This window comes from Pygocentrus nattereri, chromosome 24 (genome assembly GCF_015220715.1).
Source record: "Pygocentrus nattereri isolate fPygNat1 chromosome 24, fPygNat1.pri, whole genome shotgun sequence".
Classification (NCBI taxonomy): Eukaryota; Metazoa; Chordata; class Actinopteri; order Characiformes; family Serrasalmidae; genus Pygocentrus; species Pygocentrus nattereri.
The window spans coordinates 15,664,626-15,676,149 of record NC_051234.1 but is presented as its reverse complement, the minus strand read 5'-3'; the positions used below and the strand labels follow the sequence as shown (position 1 = coordinate 15,676,149).

The window sequence follows — 11,524 nt, the reverse complement described above, 5'->3', positions numbered from 1 at the left end:
CTGTAAAAAATATTCTGCACTCTTTTTGGGTTTAATTATGGAGAATCCAATAACTTTTAAACTTCATGTCATGCCATCTATTTGAAGTGCGTATGTGTTTGTTTGTTGTTGTCTTTAATTATAAGTCTTTAATTATAAATACAGCTCTTTTCTAAAACCTTTAAGTACTTTGTCAAAGGACATACTATGGCTCAAAAGGCTCAGTTTTAATAAAATAAAGGGTGAAATGCTTCCCCCCCCCTGCAGATGGTCACCTGCATCTTTACTGTTATGTAATTTGTAGACGGCGCCTTAGTTCTCGCGGGGGTCGCGGTACCCCGTAGAAATCAATGCGTTCAGTTTTTTTAAGGCATACATTTCCGACCTATACGAAGATGTCGCTGCTTGTCGTTGATGTTAGCAACGATGATTTGTGAGTTTTAACCGTTTTGCATGCACCGTTTGAAAACTATTAAAGAAAGAAATCCTAATATGCTACTACAAAACCAACTTAACCGTGGTCCTCTATCCTGAAACACCAGCTGACCAGAAGCGATCAGAGCGACTTTCACGAAACTGCGCTACGTTACGTCACTCACAGTTCTACCCCTGATCCCGTGGAAATCCCTCTGTGGTCACGTGGTACAGGGGACGTATGTTACATTAAATCGCAGACTGCGGCTCGCAGTAATTACTTATTTGTCGCAGAACGTTTCTACGATCATTTAAATCCCGAAAAGGATTTTCATTTATTAGCAGGAAGCTCCTCGAGTATAGCCGTATGTGAGTCCTGTGAAAGATGATCTCCCCGTGGGAACGACTCCACTCGACGCGCTGTTGCTTCTGCTGTCATGTCCGAACCGGGAGCATCATACTCGGAATATGGTATATGGTAAGAGTTCTGCGCCAACGGACACGGATGGTTATTACTCTCAAGAATTCATGAAATTGTACTGAGGCTAACGTGACAAGTTTCATTATGAAAAAAAATCCTAGTAAGCCGAGATGGTTCATAGACACGATGTTGCATGCTTTGAATGAACTGTTTTTGTCCTTTTTAGACGAACCGACCTATAAGTAGTATTAGTAATGTAAGTAAATAAATAAAAACATCATCAGCAGTAGAATCACAACATCTGCTTGCCATCAAATCATAGCCTACATTATTGAATTTAATGTAAATCATGTAAACATGCAGTACATTACCTGTTTTGCAAATGTCACACAATCTTATTTGATCAAATTTTAGATTTGGTTGATACGTTTGACTCAGAAGCTAAGCAAGGTAACTGAGTTGATGACTGCTGCAGTCAAACAACAGTGGCATAAAGAACCCGTTTAACTTGTATACGTTAGAGTATTCTCTGGTATCTTATTAAAAGAGGATTGAACAGCAGAGGTAACAAAATGCTTCTCTGTTCATCCATTATTCACTGAATGCTCTCAGGTGATGCCTGTTTTTCTCAGTCTCTCTATAACAGGATCGGGTGGTGTGGACATAAGTCCACCGTTTTTCATTTCATTCATTGTAGCTTCTTTTAGGCAAAATTCAGCGTACCTCAAACAGAGGAGCCTTTTCTTACCCACTGTTTTCATAGGTTTTCATAAGACTTCAATGTCTTGTTTATTATTTTAACTTTCTGTGATAATAAATCATAGGTAATAAGTAGCCAAATTAAAGTAAAAATCTTGCTTTGTTCTTGAAGGTTTGGTGATTTATCAATGCTTCCGTTATTATTAATTTATTAAGTTTTATTGAAACTCCATGTGTAGCAACCATGTGTAGGGACTGTTGTTGTTAGTATCAATGTGAGTTAGAAATCATAATGCACATTTCTTTCATATTGTGACATATTTTAGAGTAAAACACATTTTTAGGGAAGTTTTAGGGAAGTTTGAGCTAGCTGAACATTTTTTACTTGAAAGTGGTGGGGAGGTGAAACATGATATTATTGGTTTATTTTATTTTACCCTGCCTGCCTGTGCATGGTAACAGCATGTTTCACAATGGCATCTGAGTCTGTATTCCCTTGTGACATCTAGCAATTTAATAGTTTTGCTGGCCTAGAGAGGGAGACTCTCTAGGCCAGAGAAGGCATTTTATTGAGCTGGTTCTGACAGCGTTTGGATGCTCAAGATGTGCTTCTCTAGGTCCTGGAGCTCTAAAGATTAGTGGCATCTTTCACTAGACCATCTCTACTAGTGTGAATCTTTTGAAGGCTCTTAAAGAGGATAAGTATGTGTGTGCCTTTGTGAGTGTGTCATGGCACATTCCTCAAGGAGCATCTGAAAGAACAGTGCTGTGTATCAGAGACCAGAGCAAGTGACTCATAGGATGTTCATGGTTTTGCCAGGTGCTGGTTAGGTGGAGTATTGTTTCTAGAGAAACCCACCATAGCTCATAAAGCTAAAATTTGAAATAAATTAAAGTGTGTGTGGTGATGGTTAATTTTTTGGAACAGCTAACATCATGCTTTATTTAATAAATACCTTGCTTTATTGTGTGTAACATTTCTGGTTAATGTCAATTTATGTGTTTTGCTCATTTGTTCATTGTTCAAAAAACTTAAATAATAATTTAAATGAACAATAATTCATGTGTCTTTCAGAAAGTGTTGTTGGGAAATAATTGTTTTGAGAGTTCTATATGAGGTAAAGGTTTTTGAGGTAAAGAATTCCAATGCTGATTTGAAGTCCTTTTTTGTGCCTATAGCTCATCAATGCTGTGGTCCTCTTCATCCTCCTCACAGCACTCAGTGACCCGGACCAGTATCGCTTGACGAGTGCTGAGCTAGCCAATGACCTCGATGTTATGGACGATGCCAGTAAGACAGCAGTAGTGCTGCAAAGTAAAACAGTAGAGAAAATAGACAACAAAAAACACTTTACAGCCTAGATGTTGTGTGTATATGTGAGTGTTTTAGGGGTTAAAAATATTGTGTAATAATGTTTCAGTTACATCTCTGACAGTCTTGTTCACTTGCACAGTGATCAGACTGAAGGTGCTGACTAGAGCTAGAACTGAACTACGTATAATTTTAAACCTAACATAACCTAATGTTACTTCTTAACATTTTAAGTTCAAGAACAGCAGAAGTCAAATTAAAAATAGCATCACCTCTTGCAGAAACACCATTGGTATGGTAACAGGAGGAGGCAGTTTCCTGACACACAAATTTTACCTTTAATGAAGATATTTTTTTTCTGTCTAGATATGTGCATTGCTTCAGCAATCTCCCTTCTCATGATAGTGATCTGTGGCATGGCAATCTATGGGGCTTATAAGGTAAGGTGTATAATCAGCTTTTTGAAGCACAGAGAACTACAGGAAAGGCAACATATTATGGAAAAAATTAATTTTCTTCACTTTTTGACGTAAAAGAATATAACGTATGTAAAGGCTGTTAACATTTTAAAACACACAGTTCACTGCACAGCCCATGCACTCCCTTTATGGACTCTAAGCTGTAAAATTAAAAAATTAATTTTTTTGTAATAAATGCCTATTTGGCCTTTCAGGTCTTTCACTACTTTTTGAATGAGGCACAATATAGGCAAAGTAACAAAAACAGCATTTTTAATAAAGAGGGGTTGGAAGGTCATGTAAAAATAAATTATGACTGTCATTTATGAATACAATGATTCTATGTGACTATATGTCTTATATAAACTTTAGAGTTTACCTGATATGGTTAGTAAACACACCCATGGCATACTACATATTACAGTAGCTCAGAAATCTGCCCAGTTACCAAAATATGCTTGCAGGTTTGGAGTTTGTGTTTCTTGCTTAGTTTCCATCTCTATTATATTATTCATGATGCAAACTGTAAGCCCTCTGTTGCAATATTTCAGTACAGTATTCTATTTTAATATTGTCTCTCCTCTTTTAGTTACATGCTGCTTGGATCATTCCTTTTTTCTCTTATCAAGTTTTGGATTTTGCCCTGAATGTACTGGTGGCAGTCAGTGTGGTGGTCTACCCCAATACTATCAATGACTACCTTCAACAACTGGTCAGTAAGCTGGGGAGGGGAACTCATCCCTTATAATAAAATAGGGTGTAGTTAATATGACCACAGCCATAACTTTGGCCTACTGTAACTGCAATGCACATTATATTTTCTGTATAAATTACTTGATCATGGCTCCAGAATGTTTTTTTTTTTTTGAGTAATACTGTTATTAGTTGTCAATAGAAGAAATGTCTAGTACTGGTGATATGATCTCTACACTCCATTACAGCCAAGAAACTTCCCCTACAAAGAGGAGATAATGTCCATGAGCAACACATGTCTGGTCCTCATTGTCCTACTTTTTATCACCTGCATCTTAGCCTTCAAGGTACCCACTGTGATCATAATATGCTTGTATCTCTAATTTTATTTTCTATTACAGTTGTAATTGTGATAGCTCTGTGATTAAAAGCAGTTACTGTAGCAACACTGTGCACCAGATTTATGCATGCAGAATAGTTTTGGATTATATAAAGCCAAAAGTGGATATTTACCCATTCCAATCTCTCTACTTACTGTATTGAAATTGTCTTTGTCACTGATAGAGTGCCACAGGTTACAGGTACTGTTTGATAAAGGCATGAAAAAGCACAAGTTGATTTGATTTTTGTCCAGCAGCATCTGATAGTTTATTTGCTGTCTCATCATAACATGTAGTCATATCATATCTGTTTAAGGATAATATTTATTCATATAATATCAGATGTTTTCTTCTCAGAGGTAATAATGCATTGTCTTTCTAGGCATATCTGATGGTGTGTGTGTGGAGCTGCTACAGGTATGTGAGTGCCAGGAGCAATGCAGAAGTCCTGGTGTATGTCACCAATATGAATGACACCACAGTGAGTTTATCACTTACACTGTTATTAGACTTCATAAATGAAATACCTTTGCAGTAAAACTAGTAGCAGTTCTTTATTTTTTCAATTTCTTATCATGTAAAATAAGATGTGCTTTAGACACAGTTGCTTCTCAGTTGAAGGATTGATTTTTCATCTTTTGCCAGTTATCACAACAACTGAAGGCACAGTCAACTACAGTGACTTTGCCAACAACTAAGCCAAACAGAGGTGTATATAATAGGGAGTTAATGAGTCCTATATCAACTGCATATGTGCTAGTGTGGTGTGAGTGGGCAGAGCTGGGGAGAGTCTAGAGAGTGTAGACCAGGCAGAAACCCCCTCATAAGGTGTAGTTCCCAAAACAAACACAGAGGGCAGGCCTTGCCTATGAGGAGGCACAACCACAACTGGCAGAAAGAACCGAGGGAAGGGCAGATTCATCAGCCGGATCTACAGAGGGACAGAGGCAGGACCGGCAATGTGGGCCATCTGAGTGGGGCAATGGGAAGTGGATGTAAAGCCATCCATTGGTTTGGCGCATAACAGCTTGCAAAGGAGGAGCAGGTCTAAAGCCAAGCACTGGAACAGCTCCAGGAGAATGCTGCAAGAGGAGCATTCCAAAAAGCTGGCACCAGAGCAGCACATGGTGCATCTGGCACAGGAGCTTCACAGGTTTCACATGGAGCAGGTTTGACAGGCCAGTGCTCTGTAGCATAGGGCAGACCCTTGGAACCTGCGCTGTCTCATTGATGTTTTCTGGTGCTTTAGGCAGGGCTGTGAGACCCTCCTCTGCCACTGGGGACTTTGTGTCCCCTTCGTCTCACCCAGTAACACAGAAACTGGAGTGAGATTGGTATAGCACCCCTAGAAAAATTCCTTGGGAAGCCTCTTCCTCTCTCAGCACCAAGCCAAAGGCACTTTAACCTCCTCAGACTGGAATGACTCGCTAAAGTGGTCATGACTCTCTCCAGCTCCAGCTCCCCAAAGAAGAAGCTGGCAAAACAAAGCCCATTGAACAAGCAGGGGTCAAAACAAAGGAGGAAAACCAGAAGGACCAGGTGAGGGTAAAAACAAGAAAGCAACAAATGGAAAACATGGCTTAATGCTCAGGATGACCACAGTGACTTTGCAAACAACTAAACCAAACAATGGAGCGCCCTTCACAACTATTGCAAATATTGCAAATATTGGGGCCCCAGTACCTGAGCTGCAAAAATATTCTCAATTTTCATTATCTTTCACTATATTATTCAATAAACTTTCATTCAAAATATTTTCAAAATTCTGGCCTTTATTTAAAGTATAATGATGGAAAGATAAAACTAAATCTTGTCATGAAATAAATATATTCATTAAACCTCTGTTTAATGGGTTAGGTCTTGGGATCAGACAATCTCCCAAACCATAATCAAACAAGACTTAAATAACTAATAAATAATAAAACACAGTTTGCTATACATACATCAGGGCAGTTGTGGGCTGGAGGTTAGGGATCTGGCCCTGTGACCGGAAGGTTGCGGGTTCGATCACCAGGGCCGACAGTCCATGACTGAGGTGTCCTTGAGCAACACCTAACCCCCAACTGCTCCCCGGGCGCCATGGATAGGGCTGCCCACCGCTCCAGGCAAGTGTGTGCTCACTGCCCCCTAGTGTGTGTGTTCACTAGTGTGTATGTGGTGTTTCACTTCACGGATGGGTTAAATGCGGAGGTGGAATTTCCCTGGTTGTGGGATCAAAAAAGTATCACTATTACCAAAACTTTTAATGGGACCATGTTCTATAGTCAGATGAGACCAGTTTGGCATAGACACAAAGACACAGAGTACCTCATCCCCACTATAAAGTATGGTGGTGGATCTGTGATGTTGTGGGGCTGTTTTTTTTTTTTTTTTTTCGAAGACCGTAGACAATTTTACTGGATACATGGTATCACAGGCTCCATCAAGTGCCATCAGGAATGAAATAAAATGCTGACTGCTTCAGCCAAGAAGTTTAAACTGGGCCATAATTTTGATCTTTCATCACAACAATATTCCAAAGTACAGCTAAAATCAACACAAAAAATGGATCACTGACCACATAATTAAGGTTTTGCCTTGGCTATCCCAGTCCCCTGACTTGAACCCCTTAGAAAGCCTATGGGATGCGCTGAAGAAGAGAACCTATAAGTGTTGACCTGAAGGATCTGGAGAGGTTCTGGATGAAGAAATGATCTCAGATCACTTGCCATGTGTTCTCCAGTCTCATTAAGCATCATGAAGAAGACTAAGATCTGTTATCATTGCATTGATGGTTGCACAAAGTATTAGATGATATTTTGTTAATAATTTGTTAATTGTTTTGAATGAAGAATCAAAAGATTATGCAACAAAGAATATTTTTTATAGCCTGTTTTGCTCATGTTTACCAGAGATGCCAATATTTGTGGAGGACACTTTATAATGGGGAGACCTAGGTCAACTGCAGGTGTGCAAGGGAGGTGTGAGTGGACAGAGCCACTCAAAGTGGAGTCTATCCAGAGTGGGGGAGACAACATCACCTTAAAGTTTTGCCCATAGTAATGCCTATACTGAAGTATGATTTTTTTTATTTCACCTAGCCTTCTTTTAGAATACTAACTTTTCCTTTTTTCCTTAATTTTTCTGTAAACATCCTATCCTCCTCTGTCTCTTTCCTTTTATGGAAAGCTATGTTGTCTGAGTTTGGTCTAATTGAGGGGGATTTAAAGAGACCTCCTCTCCAGAAGCTCTGCTTCTTCCAGTTTCCATTTAATTTTTACTGTTGACAGATATTGTAAAGCTATTTGTGATGCATACTCTGTGCCAAATAGTGTTTAATATGGGGGAAATGGCTCAGTCAGCAGGTTCTCCACCCACAGAAAGGATAAGATCAGTGAAAGATTTCTGAAGGAATGTTTTACCATCCAACATATCTTACACTCCATGTTTCAAGGTTTAATTTAACTGTTTTTGATTATTTTTTACCTTTCTACTTGCCATTTTACTAAGGGGCTTATACTCTATGTTAAAAATGTATGGTGTTACCTCACTAGTTTGGGAATTTATGTATTCAGGAGAGAGAAAAACAGAGAGGAAGAAAAAGTAAAATACTGCAGTAACCAATGCTTTTAGAGTCATTTATATTACCGAGCACCTGGATGAATTGCATGGTGCTTTATGTACTGGTCTGTGGTCTGTGAGCTGAAGGGGTTCAGATAAGGTTGTGTGGTCCCCTGATGGACATCTTATTTACAAAAATGGTTCTTTAAACAACTGTCTATTGACAAGATTGTTTTGTTTGACTACTTAATGGTCTTACTCCACACAACACCGTTATGCATGTCTCGTAGAGGCAGTATTTTGCACTAAGTGAGAATAAGGCCATATACAATCTTTTCCTCTGGTATCTTCTCTTCTGTTCTCTTCTCTTCTTTTCACTTTTTCTTCCACTAGAGCTTGGATGCGGTGAGGGTATCTTTCTTCTCCCAATGAGCTCTGATTATGTGACTTATGTAGCACATGAGTTGGTGTTGTAAAAGAAAAAGATGTCTCTTCATCTTTTATGAAAATGGCTAATTTTATTGAAGTATAAGCAGAGTGAGAAAGCTCAGTGTAAATAAGGTTTTGATACCCCTTTGTCAGCAATTGTTTCTGTACGCTGTCTCCCAGTTCCTTTCTCAATTAATGAATTTGTTTCCTTGTTAGTCTTTCTAACTATATGGAGAATACTGGCAGGGTTGACAGTTGCAGCAGGCATTTTTTATTTCCATACCAAAAAAAAAAACAAAAAAAACAATTCACAAAGTGGCTTCAGTGGTTGACACCATCCTGCCCTAGGTTGGCCTTCACTGTCCTTGAGAAGTCACTGGAAAAGTGCTGCATTACAAACTGGTACCCAGTGGTACTGTAAATGGTAGTTTCAAGATAAAATGCAGTGTCACACACTGGCACACACATATACATGGATACAGAACAGAGGCAAAATTATTGCACAGTGATGATAGATAATGTGCAGGCAATAATGTGAACACCCTGTACAATCTCCTCTTCTTCTTTCAGTCTGTGTCATAAAAAATGGTTTGCCACTTCAACCTAAAAAATACTTCATGCTGTTAGTTTTATCTAAATAAATACCACAAATGAATTATTTTTTAGATCAAAGTATTTTTTGATTGAAAAAAACTCTTTCCATTGCTTACCACATTAAAAAAATTTTTTAGCTTGAACTGAAAAAATATTTTTGTAGTCTATGTGTTTGAAGTGCTTGTTCATCTATGAGGACCTTAAGTCTGAGTTTATTTTTTTCTTAACTCTTGAGCACTTAAACAACCCCAGTAAGGTTATCTGAGTGGGCTTCCCTTTAGATCTCCTCTGTAGATTGGAGCTCCTGTCTCCACTGCAGCTTCACTAGACTGGTCCAAACATGAACTGGCTGCTTCTGCGGTACTTCTGTAATACTGATGTCAGGTCTTTATGTGTCCACTTTTGCACCATTCTTCCACATCTGGGTACACTGTGGGCTGGAACATGCACCCACTGGATCAAAATCTTGGGATATAGTCTTGTCACCACACCAGACTGGAGAGTTGGTTGTGATTTCTGTCATGCCATTTCTTGTTTATTCTGTTTTGATGGGATCTGAAAAATACATTCAAGCACTAAAAAATTACCCCCTTCAACCCTTTTAACACAGAACTAGACACTGCCCCCCACAATCCCCACATTACAGCATAATAGATACACAACTGGACAAACATAAAGCAAACACAAATTGGTATCATTTGTTATCTAATACCACACTTAACCATTTACTTGTGGGTTGTTCTTTACTTCTGTACCGTTTAGTTTAGGGCCTACTCTTTTTAGTCCACAATTTATTGTCTCCATTTAATCTCTTCAAAGCAGCTTTTATGTGAATAAATTTTTTGTTATGCTTAGAACTAATCTCCCAACTAAAGAGGTGCCATAATGGCCTGGACCTTTATTATGATAATTATGTCAATGAGTACAACAGTTAAGCCTGTCAGACAGTTTTGATCTGTAATTCTTAAAGTGTGGTCTCTAGAAAAGTAGGTGAACCATAAAGAGTAAAGAGAAAAAAAACAGACCTTTCAACTTATTTTCTCTTTCTATGCATCTTTCTCACTTTGTCTCACCCCAGTCCTTGAAGAAACAGTTCAGAGCTGAGCTCTGTGTAGAAAAGCAGGCTGTTTTCTTAGTTCTTCTGCCCTGGGCCCCTGCCCCTCTTGGTTATGGTATACATCTCACAATAAGACAAAAAGTAACTTCATGTCAATGCTGCAGAAAGAGCTGTTTGTGTTTGAGGTTTAAGGCATTAATTTGTTATTTTTTAAAGTAATATGATTGTGTACTTGCATCGTTTATGTAACCATTTTCTTTTGATTGGCAGGTGCTCTTGCCCCCATATGATGACACAGTGATACTCCCAGTCAAGCAAGCCCAACCTCCTTTAATGTTGGCCTGAGTTAATTTGCTGTCCCTGATTGCTGTCCATGAATCTATGTACTAAGATACCGAATGCACATTCAATAAGCTGTAAAATACTAGGACTGTGGGCAGTTGAAGAAAAGGTCTGAGTTTTGAAGAAGTTTTTGCTTCTAAATGACCTATGATCCCTATTGCTGACCTCCTAACATTTCTGTTGATTCTGATTTAGGGTAGACCATGGTAAATGTAAATCTCCAGTGTATTCAAACATATTTGGGTATGTGGGTTTTACTTATTCATTTATTAGTAATAAATAATTCTTCTCAGAGACAAAGATACATACAAAACCAGGCTATCTGAAAATAAAGGCCGTTTATAATTAAATGGAAAGACCTTTTCCACAGCCCAATGGTTACCAGCTAACCATGCAAGACAATGTTACTGCACAAATTAATTTGTAATTTTTCTATGTGTGATAACTGTCCTGTTTCACTCTTATGGACTCGTCACATATTCTGTTGATCCTTGTTTACCAAGAATGAAACAAGTTGACTATGGTGAATGTAAAATTAGATGGCAAGACTCTTTCCACCACCCAACCCAACAGTTACCAGCTAGTTACCAGCTCAAGACATATTAATTGCACATATTAATTTATTATTTTGTTACTATGTCTGATGGCTGTCCTCTTATAGACTTGTCACATTTTCCCACCACACTTCAGCAAGTATGTTTAATGGTGAGAAGCTATCCCAAACATGGGCACTATCAGTAGTCTCAGTGGCTTTTTGCTCTTTGTGTTTTGTTGTAACAAGTGCAATACACTGCTGTTTTGCATATATGTGTGTGTTGTTGTGATTTAAATACATATTGATCACTGTAAATTATCAGATTTTTGTAATAAATAGGATGATCAATATTGAAATAGGATGTGCCCCTGTTCCTGGGAATGTCCTTTGCCTAGTGATGTTAAAATTTAATTTCAGAGATGTTCAAATACCTATTTGTGAAATAAACAGTTGTAACCTTAAATCTGCTGAGTCTCTCTATACTTTAATGTCACCTGGATTCTTTAAGATGTAAATTATCTTTGAAATGCTAGACTGAGTGATAACAAAGATGACACTATCAATTTTAGTCTTAGTCCTATAGTACTATTGGCCTAAATAGTTTACTGAGTATTTTACATACTCTATCACACACATTTAAGTGAAGAAAGGCTTGTTAATTAGTTGATTAG

At 38.3% G+C, this 11,524-nt stretch overlaps 1 protein-coding gene across 2 annotated transcripts; it reads left to right on the top strand.

Annotated features, from left to right (window-relative positions):
* The first annotated feature begins 585 nt into the window (after positions 1 to 585).
* LOC108414450 (lysosomal-associated transmembrane protein 4B-like) lies at positions 586 to 11,316 on the top strand. Of its 2 annotated transcripts, none has more exons than XM_037534221.1 (7): positions 586 to 871; positions 2,730 to 2,804; positions 3,192 to 3,265; positions 3,873 to 3,995; positions 4,225 to 4,323; positions 4,739 to 4,837; positions 10,247 to 11,316. In XM_037534221.1, the coding sequence occupies exons 1-7, from the start codon at positions 862 to 864 to the stop codon at positions 10,319 to 10,321; spliced, it is 555 nt and encodes a 184-aa protein (XP_037390118.1). In that variant the 5' UTR covers positions 586 to 861; the 3' UTR covers positions 10,322 to 11,316. The 2 variants fall into 2 exon arrangements, with proteins under 2 accessions (XP_037390118.1, XP_017542806.1); XM_017687317.2 differs by having other exon boundaries at positions 590 to 871; positions 2,693 to 2,804.
* Positions 11,317 to 11,524: the final 208 nt, after the last annotated feature.

Bases quoted from the DNA above. Each gene is read 5' to 3' on its own strand.
- LOC108414450 (XM_017687317.2), top strand. From the start codon at position 779: ATGATCTCCCCGTGGGAACGACTCCACTCGACGCGCTGTTGCTTCTGC. The intron at 2,805-3,191 runs GTAAGACAGCAG...TTTTCTGTCTAG, and splicing joins CGATGTTATGGACGATGCCA to ATATGTGCATTGCTTCAGCA. The intron at 4,838-10,246 runs GTGAGTTTATCA...TTTGATTGGCAG, and splicing joins CCAATATGAATGACACCACA to GTGCTCTTGCCCCCATATGA.